The 17,613-nt window shown below is 45.8% G+C and overlaps 1 protein-coding gene across 2 annotated transcripts in view; it reads right to left on the reverse strand.

Annotated features, from left to right (window-relative positions):
* Window positions 1–2,042: 2,042 nt before the first annotated feature.
* The window catches only part of TRAF6 (TNF receptor associated factor 6), a 48,502-nt gene continuing 32,931 nt past the window's right edge, over window positions 2,043–17,613 (reverse strand). For both annotated transcript variants that reach the window (XM_074997509.1, XM_074997508.1), the window contains exons 3-7: window positions 12,563–12,713; window positions 11,689–11,847; window positions 10,173–10,244; window positions 8,899–8,976; window positions 2,043–7,535 (exon numbers count right to left, since the gene is read on the reverse strand). In XM_074997509.1, coding sequence (XP_074853610.1) covers window positions 6,654–7,535; window positions 8,899–8,976; window positions 10,173–10,244; window positions 11,689–11,847; window positions 12,563–12,713 — 1,342 coding nt within the window. In that variant the 3' untranslated portion in view covers window positions 2,043–6,653. The remainder of the gene's footprint in view (window positions 7,536–8,898; window positions 8,977–10,172; window positions 10,245–11,688; window positions 11,848–12,562; window positions 12,714–17,613) is intronic.

The following is a 17,613-nucleotide window of genomic DNA, read 5'->3' on the forward strand; positions in this document are numbered from 1 at the left end:
GGTAAAGGGGGTGGGGAGGAAGCAAAGATGCAGCTGCCCTGGGACCTGACAATTCAAAAGGCCTGACGCAGTTGCCATGCCCTTGGTCCTTTAAAATCACCCCCCAGAAGTTGAGGGCTGGTGGCACATGCTGGGCTGCCCCCAGGGCTCCTGGCCCCAGCCCCACCTGATTCCAAGCACTGGTCTGAGCAAGGCAGAAAGCAAACAACCTGCATTTACTGTGAACTTTGGCATCTAGGCTCCTCACAAGGAACCCATCTCCATGATCTCTCAGAGCTGGGCTTCTGTCACTTTTGATTTAACTTTAAATTTTCTGCTTAGAAATTAAAGATTAATATCCTAAACTAGGGGTCTGATAACCTTCTTAGGTCAACCAACAGCAGACAGAGGATGTCCAAGGCAAAAAAAATCACAATTGGCACTGGAAAAGTTTCAGGAGTTTATTTTAAAAAAAGTTGTCTGAAAGAAATAAGCTGGTGTATTAGTTACAAAATATATTAATCTATTTAAACTTCAGTGAAACCAGCAGAGTGCACATGGCGTTCAATTGCAGATCATTAATACTGAGTAGAGTACTTGTTTCGCATTAGTGCACGTTTAATGAAAAAATAATGTCTTCTAGTAAGGCAAAGGCCATCCATTTTGCTTACAACCAGATTTATTCAGTAGGCAGAACCACTGGCTATACAGCCAGCCCATAGAACAAGCTTTTCTTTTTCACAAATATAGCCATCTGTATATACATCACATGCTGACAATTTTTAAAGAATTACTCCCACTGCCCTGCAGGGGAACACAGAGCAAAAAGGTGAAGTCCCACATGCAATATATTACACTCAGAAATTTCTGAGAACAATCTTGCAAGTACACCCACCAAGACTACAGAGCAGGGATAAGGAAAAGACAAAACAGAACATGGGGAAATCTTAGACATCTGAGTGCTCATATGAGAAGTAGGGAGAATAAGCAGGAAGAATCAGAAATGCTAGTTACTGAACACAGCATGACTTAGTTGGCATCACAGAGACTCAACTGGATAATAAACATGAACAGAATACTGGTATAGAAGGGTACAGGCTGCTCAGGAAGGACAGCTGGAGAAAAAAAGTGAGATGTTGCCTTATGTATTAAATATATACACTTGGAAATACGAGAGATTTGTTGCAAGTCGGTTGAAAGGATAAGAGGGAGAAAAAGTGAAAAGATGTTGTGGAAAAGGTCTACTACAGACCACCTCACGAGGATGCCTTTTTTTTAATTAACAAAATCATCCAAAACAATAGTGATGGGGGACATCAACTATCCAAACATCTGTTGGGAAAATAACACAACAGGGCACAGATTATCCAGCAAATAAGCCCTTGGAATGTACTGGAGAACTTGTTTTTTTTTTTCCCCAGAAGGTAGCGAAAGCTACTAATGGAGAGGCTGTTCTAGATTTTATTTTGACAGGGAGGAACCGTTGAGAATTTGAAAGTGGAATGCAGCTTGGGTGAAAGTGACCATGAAATGATAGAGTTTGTGATTATAAAGAATGGTGAAGGAGGCAAAATATCACACTAAAGATAATGGATTTCAAGAAGGCAGGCTTCATCAAACCCATGGAAGTGGTAGGTAAGACCTCACAGGAAGCAAGTCTAAGAGGAAAAACAGGAGACTGAACCAGCAGATCTCTTGAGGTCCCTTTCAGTTCTGTAATTAATTCTATGACTCTAAGGCCGTGTCTACACTAGCCAAAACCTTCAAAATGGCCATGCAAATGGCCATTTCAAAGTTTACTAATGAAGCGCTGAAATACATATTCAGCGCATTAGCATGTGGGCGGTCGCGGCACTTTGAAATTGACGCGGCTCGCCGCAGCGTGGCTCGTCCAGATGGGGCTCCTTTTCAAAAGGACCCCGCCTACTTTGAAGTCCCCTTATTCCCATCTGCTCATAGGAATAAGGGGACTTCGAAGTAGGCGGGGTCCTTTTGAAAAGGAGCCCCGTCTGGATGAGCCACGCAGTGGTGAGCCGTGTCAATTTCAAAGTGCTGCGGCCGCCCGCATGCTAATGAGTCGCTGAATATGTATTTCAGCACTTCATTAGTAAACTTCGAAATGGCCATTTCGAAGTTTTTTTGGCTAGTGTAGACATAGCCCAAGACTGACAAATTTGATTTAAAAAAATAAAAGGGAAAAGCAACCCAGCTTCTAGACTCCATCCTAAGATCCAGCATGTATATACAAATATATCAATGATGTAGATCATGCACCCCACACACAATATTTCAAAGCACCAAGAGCCACAGGGGCAGAACTATACACAAAATCTAAATTCAGCACCTTCCTCAAAAAGATAGCACTTGAAAACAGAGCAAATCATTGCAACTCCACGTGTTCAATTGCTTTATTCTACTTTTTTTTTGTAAATCTGTGTCAAATGTAATCCATAATCTATTTTGCTTTTAAGTATTTTTCAAGATCATGCTTCACCCATCATAGCTTAAGGATTTCTTAAAAAAGAAAAAAAATACTCAACAGGGAGAAGGTGAAGCAAATACACTGTAAAGCTGTATTATATCACAGAGCTTGAACTCTTAAACAATGCCAGCTTCAAAGAGAGCTTAAATAAAATGACATTAACAACTGAGACTGTACATAAGTGGATAGCAACTCAACTGTCCAGCATTTCAGTTTTATGGATTTCTTTCCACTAGCTGAAATTACATTTCCACAGGTGTGATGTGAGAGACAATGTTGTAATCGCACTGGTAGCACAGATAATTTGGAAAAAAAAAAAGTAGCTAAATTAGTCCGCATAGATAAATCTGTAAGGTTAGTAAGATGGGGAAATATCAGCCAAATATAGCCTACTGACTCAAAGTCTCCCATGTAAGCTCTGTGGTTAGAATCCCATAATGCAACCTTTAAAAAAAGCACACAATAGATCTAATATCCTCATCAACTAAAACTGTTAATGTTAAATGGAAAAAAAATTAACATGCATCAACTTTTCTGTTTCCTCTTAGGCAGTGTTCTCTTACATTACCCCAGTTTAAATTATAAAATCTCACATATCCTACAAGGTTGCCACCACCCTCAATTGCATTTCAAATCTAAAGTAGATTAGACTGAGCTTTTTAAAAAGCAGATTGTTGTGCCTGAGAATAGATGGGCTTTTGTGAAAACAAATCGTAAGGATTTTGTAAGGGTAATGAAAATTAAACTCCTGGAAGTGTGAAGTTGGTACTTCAGAGACTCCTATGTAGCAGGCTGGTAGGCAGCTGTATAAAATGGTACACTATACAATTTATAACACTATAAGTTAACAACCCTATACACTATAAGTGTATACACTAATTGAAAGGAGGGATAGAGGAAGTAAGAGATACCCAAATAAGTTAGAAATTTACCTCTACTTTCCCCCCTATCCCCAGAAAGAATCTGATTTTATTTCCTACACAAAGAGAGGAGAAATGTGAGAAGCAAGTCTTTGGAACAGAATGCTTGCTTGAAAAGGGAATCGATATACCACACAATACAGTGTAAGTGAATATGTAACCCCACAAATGCTTTACACATGTATATGACACAGGATCCAATAAGCACAATCAAACCTGGCATTAAGAATGCTTTGCCTTTATCTAAGTCTGCTTCCAGCTAAACTGTTAGGCAGCATCTGGGTAAGAATAGATTTTGGCCTATTTACTGTCCAGCCCAACCATATAAAAAAAGGATTTAGCTGGAAGTACACAACTCTTAACAGATGCTATGGTAGCAAATCCCATACATGGAGACACTCCATTCTTTTGTACTTTCCATGACGAAGGTGGTCTAGATGTGCAGAGAATAGCCACTCAGCCTGCAAAAACAACACCCCCACCATCCACATTATGGATTTTAGTAGGCTGGGATACCATGAAAATTGTGACTTTTCAGAGCACAGTTCACTTCTGATCTCAGACAGAGAGGCAAACAAAACAACCCCCAAACTCCAGTTATCACATGGTACTTTGACAATGAAGTTTGTAACACACTTTTGCATGTTCACTGTCCTCCCTCCCAGTCGTTGGTCCTTGTTGCCTGGAAGTGGACTTATACTGGAGTTGTCCCATATGAATATTTACACAATTAGAAGTGAGAAACATCACTTGCTGGCATCTCCAAATCGGAAAAATACCCCACGGTGACTGGGAAATCATTATACATTCATACAAGGCCAGCTTCCATATTTTCTGTGTCAGTATGTCTACACCATTACCCCGTGGAAGGACAAAAGGCCTTTGTTTTTGGTGCTTTAAAAAGTACTCTGTTTATAGACAAATCAGAAGCTACTGGAAAGATGAAAATATTTCTGTACTTTAAAATCCATTATTGTACGAGCAGCTGAGAGTTTGGGCTAAGCAGTTTCTGATGCACAAGACAACAACATTAACACGGGACACAGATGGTCTGTCTGGAAAGCCAAGACATTTAGTGTTTGTGAAAGATGCCACTATAGAAACCAGAATGTGCACAACTAGCAGGTTACCATCCTGTTCTTTCCTAGGTGGTGAGGGTGGCTAACCTTCTATGATGGAGCAATCCAGTTCAACAAACCACTGTCACTTCTGGCACGACGTGGGTGATTATATTTTGTATACAGAGAACTAGTGAGACACCTTCCACTTTTCACACACAGACCACCCAAGTGCCACTTGACAGGAATGATGTTAGATCACAGGTAAGTTTGGCCCAAGTCAGGTGTCAGCAAGAGGTAAAAGTTTCTATTATCTTTAAGCCACCTGGTGTCTTTTTTCTTCCTCTCTGTCAAACATATCTCACGCTAACATGATTTACCGTTACAAAAAGCATCCATACCCATGCAGAACTTTAACCCCCTCCAGCACCATTTTAGTTAAGAGCATCAGCCACATTTTTACACAATTGCACACAAGGAGAACACACACATTTTGGGAAAGGGCAAAGAAAAAATAAGTTACAAGCAGGCCTAAAATCCAGTTTCTATCAGAACTTCCTCAATGAACTCAGCATTTTCTGTGGAAATGTACGTTTAGCCCATCTGAGGACGTATTGCATATATTTTGCAGAATACCTTTCAGAAGCCCAAAATTTAATTCAATATCATCATGCAGGTTTCTGTTTAAGTGACCCTGAACATAATTCCTGGGGGAGGAAAAACACAGATAGCTACAGACATCCCCACAGATATATAGGGACTGTGGACTGAATCCTAAAGGAGCAAGGTAAATTCGAAGTGCTGGAGAGTTCGCCTTTCTGTGTACTCCCTGGCTAAGCTATAAAGGTACTAACATGGTTGGTACTTTTATTTCCTTCCTCTATTCTTGCCACTTACATTTAAGGCCATTTAGAAATGGTCCATACTCCACGGTGAGTATCTCCTGAATCTGTAGCATGAAAGCCCCTTTCACAGTTCAGTTGCCCTACCCCGTTCAGTCATTACTCCCTGCCACATGGCTACTTCTCTCAATGTTTGTACCGCCTGACAGCTGCTGACTGTCCCAGCACTGGCAGCTCTAGCAGCCCTCTGGACACTGTCCATTTTAGTCATAGCAGCTGCTTGGCAGTGATGGTGGCTGTGGGTGCAGGGCAGCTTCAATTCTCCCAGCTACTGGAGCTACGTGCCTGACTGGGAGCACTGAACAGCAGCAGCATTTTGGTCCCTGGTACTTCAAGCCTCTGGCTCAGGCAGGTGAGAGGGAGAGGGAGAGGACAGACAAAAGGACAAACAGGAGATAGCTGTACAAAATGGGAACGAAGTCTCGGGGGGTAGGAGCACAAAAGGTTAGGCAGGAGGACAGAGGCACTGACGCAGGTGCACAAGCACAGAAAGGATCCCACAAGACAGAGGAGCAGACAGGCATACACAAAGCAGTCAGTGGGGACAGCTGCTCTTTAGTCCTCAAGGAAGGGCAGCAAGGGGGATGGTCTCAGAAAACTAGCTGGAATTGCACCCAGAACCTGAAGGTGCTATTTCCCAGGAGCAAACAGAAATGTCTCTGAGATTCTGGGTCCTTCTTGGTTAAGACCCCAAGGAGATATGATGCTGAGCAGCCTCTCTCTCATACTGGCTGTGCCTTGGCCCTTCTGCTAAACACTGCTAACCCTACGCTAGACAATGCTAGTCTGAGCATTAAATAATCCCCCTACTTGATCCTCTACCACCCCCACATGGCCCTATAACCCTCCCTCACTGAACTACTCCCCCATCCTCTGCCCCTTTCAGTGGCCTTCCAGTGTTTTCAGATTTAGGACACCTGAGGCACTCAGCCTCAACGCGTCACTTGCTCACAGACTTCTACAAGTGGAATTTGACCTAACCTCCCCCAATGTAGGTAAAGAACTGCTTCAAAAATTCTTTCTGAAGAATTTCACCTTTGATAACACACCAGTGCTTCGCTCAGTTAGCTTAATACATGAACGAAGAATATTTAAAACATGACCCACAAACAAAGGGAACAACTGTGTATCAAAGGGAACAAATTCTATTCAATCAGCTGTATTAGCTTGCAGAACAGAAATGTTCAGCCCAGATAACTGCTCTTATCATGAAGCTTTTCCCCTCTGGACAACCCCATTGTCGATTCTCTGTCCTTCCAGTCTGTTCTGGAAGAACAGCACTTGGGTCACACTTAATTAGGGCACAAACAGACTATAAAGCCCCATCAGTACTGCGAGGTTGAAAGCCTTCTCTCCGTACACTATTCAAGTCTAAACGGGTTACCACCTCACAGCGAACCAGAAGAATATCATCTTTTACATAGGTTCTTTGCTTCAAGGCCTGCAGGTGCATGAATGTCACATAACCAAACCCTTTTGGGTTGCGGGGGACTGTTGGTCTTTGGAAGGCTAGAAGCTCAGGTTTGGCTTCCATCACTTCTTCATGATTCTGCCTTGTAAGCCCTTCTGATTGATCCAAAATAGAAAGTCGTATCGTGCCCTGGAATGGCCAAGACAGATAACTGTCATAATCTCCTTGCATAGTATGGACAAAGAGGGATATAAAGTTGGCACAACGTTGAGAATTTGGTAACTGGATATGCAGACGCAAACACAGTTTGTAGCCTGGTTTCCCAGTGTAGAAGCCAGGACTGTGGATAACAACAGGTCTCTCTTCTTCTTGGGATCTCAAATGCGTGCTGAAGTTCTCAATCTTCCAGATGTAAATGCCATTACATTGCTGAGCCTCCATTTCAGTAATTTTTTCCTCTAGATTTTGAATAGTGCGTTTGAGGTCTGCCACATGAGCACTCTGAGTCTCCATTTTAGCAATAAGCTCTCTGATTTGGTGATCTTGCCTTACCAGGCGACCTTCCAATTGCTGAATTGTTTCCTTGAAGTTCTCAACTTCTGGGCTGCACTCATATGGGGAAGGTGGGACACGTGAGAAAAGAGACTGCTCAAAGGATACACCACTTAGGAAGGGAATGGAAGTTGCAGCAGTAACACTAATACTCCGGAGAGTCTGAGCCATCATTCTCATGTGAACTTGTGTGAATTCTTGCATATGACGTGCCAACTCATTTCTCTCCATCTAAAATTTAAAGAAGCATGGCATCATAAACACATCAAGCAGCAAAAATTTTTCCTTTAACTAAGCCACAAAATATTGGGTTTCAAAGATAAACTGTAGCACATAATAGAACTGGCTTTAGTTAACACAAATCAGCTGGAACAAGGACTGAGACAAGTGATGTGACAAAGTGAAGTCCAATGGAGAGGACTTTTATTTTGAACCAGCCTTAAGATCAGACAACTCAGAAAAAGAACTAGCTCAGGTACCCACAGAGACAAACAGCATTTAAGGCAAAAACAATTTGCTAAAATCATGATAAAAAAGGGGACAGAATTCCTCCAATGCTCTGTATGAATTTAATACTGCCACCATCATGAGCAATCAGCAGCGTATTCCCTGCATTGCACTGCAGTAGCAGCACCAAAGCTCTGAATGGCTACGTCTACGCTAAGAGAAATCTTCGGAATAGCCATGCTAATGGCCATTTCGAAGATTACTAATGAGGTGCTGAAATGCATATTCAATGTTATCATTAGCATGCTGCCAGCCGCGGCACTTCAAAATTGCCGCTTTTTGCTCACGAGTGGCTCATCCAGAGGGGGGTCTTTTCCGAAAGGACACCGCCAACTTCGAAATCCCCTTATTCCTACCTGCTGATAGGAAAGGACCGCCCCCCATCTGGATGAACTGTGCGGGAGCAAAAAGCAGCAATTTTGAAGTGCCGAGGCCAGTGGTATGCTAATGAGGCGCTCAATATGCATTTCAGCACTTCATTAGTAATCTTCAAAATGGCCTTTAGCATGGCTATTTTGAAGATTTGTGCCAGTGTAGACATGGCCAATATGTCAGTGTATTCAGGAAAGGCCAAGAGAGCAGCAAGCTGTTGGAGAGAAATATATTGTTAAAAGGAAATACTGTTATTCAGAAAACTTGTAACTTCTCCCACAATTAGCATTGCTTTGTAAAAAATCAGGAGTTTGAAGATCATAGGAAAGAATAGCAGTGGGAGTCGGGGCTTGTTTAGTTAGAGCACAAAACTATTTACTTTCCCCAAACTACAAGACTTATACACATCACATTCAAAAATGAACATATGGCAATGTTGCAGAACATGACTGGTATTTAAGCTTAAATAACCTCTGAAATCAACATAGGTAAAAGCAGCAAAGTAAAACCATCTCATAAAATTATTAGATTTAGCCTTTGCTAAAGCACTCATGCACTGATCCAATCAAGCTCTCACTGCCTTCAACAGGAGCTAAGTCAGGTCTATACTGACAGCTTTTGAAAGTTGTACTGTTAAAAAAAAATATGTGAGAGACTACACGAGAGGTACTGAGGAGTTCCTTGTACGGATGTTGTGCAAAAAACAAAGATTTACCTTTTCAGGACATCCAAAGGCACTGTATGTACATGGCACTGGGGCAGTAGGGCAGTCGTTATCATAATGATTAGGCATCTAAAATCAAAATGAGTGTTAAGGTTAATTTTTCCTTTTTAAGATGAATACTTTGCAGTCTCCTCTGCAGATCAAAGTCTTCTTGCTTGAGAAATGAAATTACACCATTTGATCAGAGAACATGATCAAAGAATTAGCTACTGTGTTTGCTAGGAGCACACCAATGTTACAACTCTAATGATGCAGCCTAAACATATGGCTATATGTAAATAAAATAGATCCCAACATTTTAATGTAATCATGAGCAATCACACACCATCAATATGCACCTGACTACACTAAATAAATCACCGCAAGGTAATGCAACAGCACTGCAGGTTGCCCTAGTGAAGTGTTCCTTGATACCGATTAACTATTGCCATAAATTTGAGGCTCCAAGAAAGAGATTAGTTATGTTGACCTAGAGGATCAGTAGCCTCAGTGCACATTCTTATACACTATATGCGTACAGTTGACTTGAGAACTGATCAGAGCTTTAAATAAACTAGTCTTCCAGGATCAGCCATAAGTACAAGAACTGATGTGAAGTCCTATTTGATTCCATTCGAGTCCACCATCTCAGCCAGGCACTTTGTGATGCACTCCATGGCTTCCATCCAGAAAATTTCTGCATAGCAGTTTGAGGTCAACAATCCACATGTTCAAAGTTCACTTGAACTGAAATTGCAGTCTGGAACACTATTGTGAGCAGTGGTTCTCAACCAAGGGTCCATGGGCAGATTTCAGGAGATCTGTCAAGCATGGTTGGCATTAAGACTCACTAAGGCCCCATTCAGAAAGCTGGAGCCCCTACTGTGCAGGACTGCATCCCAGGGCCTGGAGCTTCAGCCACCAGGGCTGAAGCCATAGCCAAAGCTACTTAGTTTTGTGGTGCTCCCCTGTAGTGTGAAGCACTAGGCAATTGCCCTGCTTCCCACCCTTTAATGCTAGCCATGGCTTTTACATGGAAGAAACATACTTGTTCTGGCACAGATGGGCCACAGAATTTTTATCGCGTGGTGGTGGTGGTGGTGTGGGGGGAGACATCAAAAAAGGGAAAGGCTGAGCATCCCCGGCTTTAAAAGGATCGTTTGACACGTGAGGGAGTAGACACTTACCATGAGATCTTCAATTATCCACAGCTAGATGAGTTAAATATTACTTAGGATGCACTCCAAGCTGACAGACAGACGTATAAATTAAAAATAGGCTCTTACCTGTTCTCTGATGAGCACTGTATTGCAGTATTCACAAAACACATTTGCAAGTGGACAGCTCTGGTCATGAAGCTTCATTTTTTGAAAAGGTGGGAAAGAACATGAAAACAATCAGTAACAGTTACATGATTATTTAAAGAGAAGAGCTCATTGACCAGCCTATGTTCTCGATGGTTATGTAAAATTTTTGATCATTTAATTTTTTAAATCTCAGGCTTTATATTTTGAATTTAATTAGGAAATAGGAAAGTAACCCCCTTTTGATGCCTGAATATTTGAATCTCTTCACTTTCTGGAATTTAACAAGTCTTAACATTTTGATAAAAAGAGCCATAAATATGATGTGCAGTAGTGTGGAATTTTTCAATGGCAAATTTGCAAGTGATTTTCAGATTAGCCTAATATATTTTGAGACAGATTACATCCGTATAGCACAAAACACTGAAGACAGATGCTCAAGGTCACCCAGAAGTCAGAATCAGACGGAAGGGGAGAAGCTTTGTTCCTACTCTCTTGCTGTAAGGAGAGACTGAAACATTGGAGCACCTCCTTTTTAGCCAGAAGGTAACAAGTTTGTGTGCGGCAGGATAATTTGTCTTTTATGTCCGCATGCGGAATGGCTTACAATATGTACACCAATATAGTGCTGATGTATCATATAACATAAGTCATTCTGTACACAGTGTGTAATGGGGGCATGCCAAGGTGCTGAGGTGTGAGATGGGGCTCAGAGCTGAAGCAGAGGATAGGGTGGACTAGGGATGAAAGGTCTGGAGGCCTGGCTTCCTAATGAGAGAGAATACCCCCACCAGCCCTCTCTCATGGCAGCAGTTTGGGGCCAGGTGAGATGTGCCTCTCCATGGCCACCGCAGATCCAGCAGGCACTGACGGTGGGAGGGGTGCCTGTCCCCCAGTCAGGGCAGCTCCAAGGCTAGGCTGGGTGGGGGCCTGGGAAGGGGTCACGTCTCCTGGCAGTGGCAGTTCCAAGTTAGGTGGGACGACAGAGGTGCTCCATCTCTGCCAGCCCCAACACGGAGTTGCTGTGGGCTGGCAGGCAGAAGTCATGCACTGTGCAGCTGCCCTGAGCCCATGCATGGGGCTTTTTACGCAGCTGTGTAACTACCACACACCAGTATTTTGTCCTATCGTGTTATTCGGCTTCCCGCTTTCTCTTTTCAGTTCATCGTGGGATGCTAATACTGCTAAGTCTTTTTTTAAGGCCAAAATTAAAGATCTCCTCTTATGAAAACTCTTACATCTCTCCATGCACCATAAGGTTTTCAAACAAGGTTTAACCAAGCATGACTCCATCTTGGGGGGAAAAAAAGTGGAGGGAGGCTGATCTTCACCTGCTCAAGAGAGGACACTGTGGATGTGACAACCCCCTAATATTCAGCAAAGGAAGCTGTTTCTGGATTGTTTTACTAGTTGGATGAACCCCCTCCATTGATACTGCATTAACAAACTGACAATATAAGAGTGGATGAAAAATACTGTCGCATGTTTCAGTACATGCCTCTTTATCTTCATAAGCCATAGATGTGGCACAATTTGGACAAGAGACTTGCCGCCGTGGGCATTCCAGCGTTATGTGGTTTTGAAGCTGGTTCTTCTGGAAGGAGCCCTGGCATTGTGGGCATTCCACAGAAGAGAAGTCACAGTGCAGCTGATGTTCCTGCATAAGGGCAACAAGATGACATGGAGTTAGAAACCCCAAAGAGTTCTCCAGGTACTAGCTACCATCCATGTTCAAGATAGAGCAAAACGGCTTTAGGAGGAATACAACTGGTACCTTTAATATTCTTTCAGGTCCCAATCCTGCAAAAAGATTTATCTGCGTAAAGCCTTCAAGCCATATCCTCAATAATTTTAACTGCAGATTGGAGGGCTTGATCAGGGAATCACCGTTTGAACAGGACTATAAATTCAAAGCTCTGTACAAGCATTAATAATACTGAAGAGTCACCATACAGTTACTTTTTACACTGTTCAATTGGACACAACTTCCATGACTATTTAAAAGGTTTAGATTTTATTCAGACTGCTTTGAGCCGGTATTCAGTGGCATTCTGGACACTTGTCACAGAAAGCTGTCATTTATAGAATATGATCAGTCAAAGTTATAAATGGCAAAGACTGTCCAATAAGAGATTAAAATGATAGAATTAATACCATTGTTATTAACATTATAGGCAGCAAGCTGAGGCACATGGCCCGCGGTAAGGTAACCAAGATCAGCCCACTCACTTCTTTCCATTAGAGTAATGAAACCAGACTGGATCTAAAACCAGAACCACCATCAAGATGAAGACCATCCACACTGAATCATTTTGGAGATTTTTAAAAAATTCTAGAATGCAGAAAATTTCCATTTTTCAAAAGCTTCTTACCTCTAGATGTCTCAGCTCCATCTTGTGAAGACAGCCCTTGTTGGGGCATCTCACCTTCAGTGAAAGGATTTCCCGTTTGGCAAAGTTGTCAGGGAATAGTTGGTTTTCAAGTAGAATTTCATTGTCTACTGGACATTTGTGACCTGCATCTCTACCATAAAAAGAAGACAATAAGTGATATGTAGGCATCAGCGGAAAAAATATCTAGCAAATCTCTGACTTTTCCCCCCATCCTTATTTTCAAGTCTTCTCTAGGATCACTCGTGGCATCAAAAGAAAGTGTCATATTGTCATCATAAACTGTTAAAGCTGTCATTGGAAGAAAGAGAAGTTACTCACCGTAGCAACGGTGGTTCTTCGAGATGTGTCCCCGTGGGTGCTCCACCATAGGTGACGGCTTGGCCGGCGCCGCAGATCGGATCTTCCAAGCAGTTTCTGCCGGACCGCGCATGCGCCGGTACGCGCCGCTCCCTGGCGCGCTCCTGGCCATGTGCGCGATCCGGTCCCCGCCAGTTCCTCGACCAACCGCCTCGGTTGCCCCTGCAAAACACTAACAGAGATCCGAAGCGGGGAGGATGGGCGGGAAGTGGAGCACCCACGGGGACACATCTCGAAGAACCACCGTTACTACGGTGAGTAACTTCTCTTTCTTCTTCGAGTGTCCCCGTGGGTGCTCCACCATAGGTGACTACCCAGCAGTAACCCAGATAGGTGGTGGGTAATCGGATTATGTGCAGCTGGTCCCCGAGAGGACCGCTGCAGAGAGACGGGTATCCTCTTGGAATACCCTGTGAAGGGCGTAATGTTTGGCGAACGTGTCGTAGGATGACCAGGTCGCCGCTCTGCAAATGTCTTTCAATGCAACGCCCTTGAAAAAGGCTGTTGATGCTGCCACCGCCCTGGTGGAATGAGCCCTGGGAGTGGCCGACAAAGGAGTCTTTCAGAGCTCGTAGCACATTTTTATGCAGGATACAATGTGCTTTGAGATTCTCTGCGATGAGAGACCTTCTCCTTTAGATTTGGGAGCGAGGGAGACCAGGAGTCTATCCGATTTTCGGAAGGACTTGGTCCTGTCTACGTAGAAGGCTAGCGCCCTCCTCACATCCAGGAGGTGTAGGCGCGCCTCTTCGCTGGAGTTATGAGGCTTTGGATAGAACGAGGGTAGAACAATAGGTTCATTGATGTGAAACTCGGAAGAAACTTTGGGAACAAAGGCTGGATGCAGCCGTATGGTTACCGCCTCCTTGGAAAAGACAGTGCAGGGTGGCGTTGCCATGACTGCCGCAAGCTCGCTCACCCGACGGGCTGACGTAATTGCAAGAAGAAAGGTCGTCTTTACTGTAAGGAGGCGAAGGGGAACCGTGGCCAAGGGCTCGAACGGTGGTCCCATGAGTGTGGTAAGCACCAGGTCCAAGCTCCACGAAGGTGGAATCGGTTTCCGAGGGGGGTATAGGTTTACCAACCCTTTGAGGAACCTGGTAACCATAGGGTGGGCGAACACCGTGTGCCCTCCCTCCTCATGTCTGAACGCCGAGATGGCGGCCAGGTGGACCTTTAACGAGGATAGCGAGAGTCCTGCTCTCTTGAGGTCCAGTAAATACTCTAGAATTGTAGGTATAGGCACCGAAAGGGGGGCCAGCTGCTTGGTAGAACACCAAGCCATGAAGCGAGTCCATTTTTGTTTGTAGGTTTTCCTAGTGGAAGTCCTCCTGCTACTTTCTAGGACTTGCTGGACTTCCACTGTGCATGTGCTCTCTAGGGAGCTGAGCCATGGATTAGCCACGCTTGCAGTCGCAGGCTTTGGGGGTGCGGATGCACTATGGACCCCTGGGCTTGCGTGAGCAGGTCCGGCGCCACCGGAAGAGGCATCGGTGGGCGGTCCGACAGGCGCAGGAGTAGGGGGAACCATGGTTGGCGATCCCATGTTGGGACTATCAGGATCATCCGAGCCTTGTCTCTCCTGGCTTTTTGCAGAACCTTGTGGATCAGCACTGCGGGGGGAAACGCGTAAAGCAGGGGGCCTCCCCACGGGATCGCGAACGCGTCCCCCAGGGACCCCCGGCCCAGCCCTGCTCTGGAGGAGAATCGTGGGCACTGTTTGTTGTGCTGAGTGGCAAACAGATCTATTTGGGGAAACCCCCATGCGTGGAAAATAGGCCGTAGTAGATCGGGACGGATCTGCCACTCGTGGGTGAGTGCAAAACGTCTGCTCAACTGGTCTGCCTTCACGTTGTGCGTGCCCGGCAAGTAGGAGGCTCTCAGGATTATATCGTGGGCGATGCACCAGTTCCATAGGCGGATTGCTTCCGCGCATAAGGTACGGGATCGAGCTCCTCCTTGCCTGTTTATGTAAAACATGGTGGAGGTATTGTCTGTACTGATCCCGACGACTTTGCCTTGTATACGGTCTCGAAAGTGTTTGCAGGCGTTGAACACTGCTCTGAGCTCTAAAACATTGATATGCAGAGACTGTTCCGTGGGTGACCACAGTCCTTGAGCCACCTCTTCGCCCATGTGCGCTCCCCACCCTATGAGGGAGGCATCCGTAGTGAGGAAAACCGATATTTGCGGCTGATGGAAGGGTACCCCTGTTAGCAAGTTCCCGGGGTTTACCCACCATTGCAGGGATTCGCGCACCCCAGGTGGGGGCGACACCACCCTGTGAACGGTGTGTACTGCCGGCTTGTATACACTTGCCAGCCAATGTTGCATGCCGCGCATGTGCAACCTGGCGTTCTGTACCACAAACGTAGCCGCTGCCATGTGGCCCAGCAGCTGCAAGCACGTCAAGACCGGCACCGTAGGGCTGAAGGTGATGACCTGCACGAGGGAACCGATGGCTCGAAAGCGAGCCTCTGGAAGGTATACTCTCGCCGAGACTGAGTTTATGCGAGCCCCTATGAACTCTATGTCCTGTGAGGGGTCTATCTTTGATTTTGCCATATTGATAACCAGGCCAAGTGCGGAGAACGTGTTTGCTGTGACGCGTATCATGCGGAGAACCTCCCTTTTCGAGGTCCCTTTGAGCAGGCAGTCGTCCAGATACGGGAAAATAAACACCCCCTGTCTGTGCAGGTAGGCTGACACCACTGCCAAGGTCTTGGTGAAGACTCTGGGGGCCGAGGAAAGGCCAAACGGCAGGACCTTGTATTGGAAGTGTTCGTTGCCCACCATGAACCGGAGAAAACGTCGGTGAGCCGGATGAATGGTTATGTGGAAGTACGCGTCTTGTAGATCGAGGGCTGCGAACCAGTCTCCATCGTCCAGTGCTGTAAGGATGGAGGCAATAGTGATCATCCGAAAACGTTGCTTGCGCAGATACCTGTTGAGGCCACGAAGGTCTAAGATGGGCCTCCAGCCTCCTGTTTTTTTCTCCGTCAGGAAATACCGAGAGTAGAACCCTTTCCCTTGCAGTTGCTCCGGCACCTTTTCCACCGCCCCTATGAACTCTAGGTGGGCCACCTCCTGCCTGAGCCTGGCTACATGGGAGGCCTCCTGGGGGTGGGGCTTGGGCGGGGGTCGCGGCGGCGGGAGCGACTGGAAGGGGATGGCGTACCCCGTGGCTATGATCTCCAGCACCCATTTGTCTGTGGTGATCCTTTGCCACTGGTCGTAGAATGGTCGGAGGCGATGGTGAAAAAGTCGTTTCGGATGATCTTGTGCAATGGTGGTGATGGCGCAGCCCTGGATTTGTATGTCAAACTTGTGGCCTTTGGCCCCGCCCCGAGGACGTACGACCCTGTTGTGAGCGTCGCCTGGGGGTTCTGTACTGCTGGTGCTGCTGATGCCGCCCTTGCTCGTAACCCCTGTGATACTGGGGGCGCTGTTGCTGGTATTGGTACCGCCTTTGCTGTGGGTAGTACCTTTTCTTTGAGTATGGAGGGGTGTAAATCCCCAGGGTCCTGAGTGTGGCTCTTGAGTCTTTACTGGAATGAAGGACCGAGTCAGTTGATTCAGCAAACAGCTTCTGCAAGTCGAAGGGAAGGTCGATTATCTTCGCCTGCAGATCTCTCGGTATGCCCGAGGTCTGGAGCCAGGACTCCCGTCGCATCACCACTGCAGTTGCTGTGGAACGTGCTGCCGTGTCCGCAACGTCCAAAGCAATCTGAACTTCCATCCTCGCAGCCGCGTAGCCCTCTTGCACTATGGCCTTGAGGACCGGCTTTTTGTCCTCTGGAAGCGAGTCCATGAGGGAAGTTAATCTGGCATAGTTGTCGAAATTATGGTTCGCCAAGTGCGCTGCATAATTTGCCATTCGCAAGGTTAAAGTGGAGGAGGAGTAGACCTTTCTGCCGAACAGCTCTAGCTTCTTGGCATCTCTGTCCATTCCCCCTGTTTTAAATTGAGATGTTTTTAATCTTTGCTGCGAGGACTCCACCACCAAGGAGTTTGGCTGGGGGTGGCTAAACAAGAACTCCATGCCCTTCGCCGGCACGAAGTATTTCTTATCCGCTCTCTTTTGGACAGGCGGAATAGTTGCCGGGGTCTGCCATATGGTAGTGGCGGACTCCAAGATCGCTTCATCAAGCGGGATTGCTACTCTGGAGGAGGCCGGGGAGCTCAAATTTTTAAGGAGCTTATGATGTTTCTCTTGCACTTGTGCTGTCTGGATGCCTTGCGTGAAAGCTACCCTCTTAAACAGCTCCTGAAACTGTTTGAGATCGTCCTTGGGATGGACGTCCCCTAAGGCCGTGGCCTCATCCGGGGAGGAAAACGAGGAACCGCTGGGGTACATTTCTTTGGACCCTTCCGGTTCTTGATGGTGATGGTGCGCCCTCTCGCTGGAGGTTTGCGAGGGAAAATCTCGTGGGTCCACGGCCAGCCCCCCCTGGGATGCTTGAGTCTCCGTCCCCGATCGCGATTGCCCTCGGGGGTACGAGGTAATATGTGGGGATCTCCCCCTGGTAGATTGCCGATGGTGTCCATGCCCCGCGTGGAAGGGACGACCATGGTAGTATAGGCACTGTTCCTGGGAAGGTGACCTTGACCATTCCCTTTGCACGTACCCTGTGTGTCTGGGAGAGGGGGATTGTGGAGACACTGGAGAGAGC

Source organism: Carettochelys insculpta, chromosome 6 (assembly GCF_033958435.1).
Source record: "Carettochelys insculpta isolate YL-2023 chromosome 6, ASM3395843v1, whole genome shotgun sequence".
Lineage (NCBI taxonomy): Eukaryota > Metazoa > Chordata > Testudines > Carettochelyidae > Carettochelys > Carettochelys insculpta.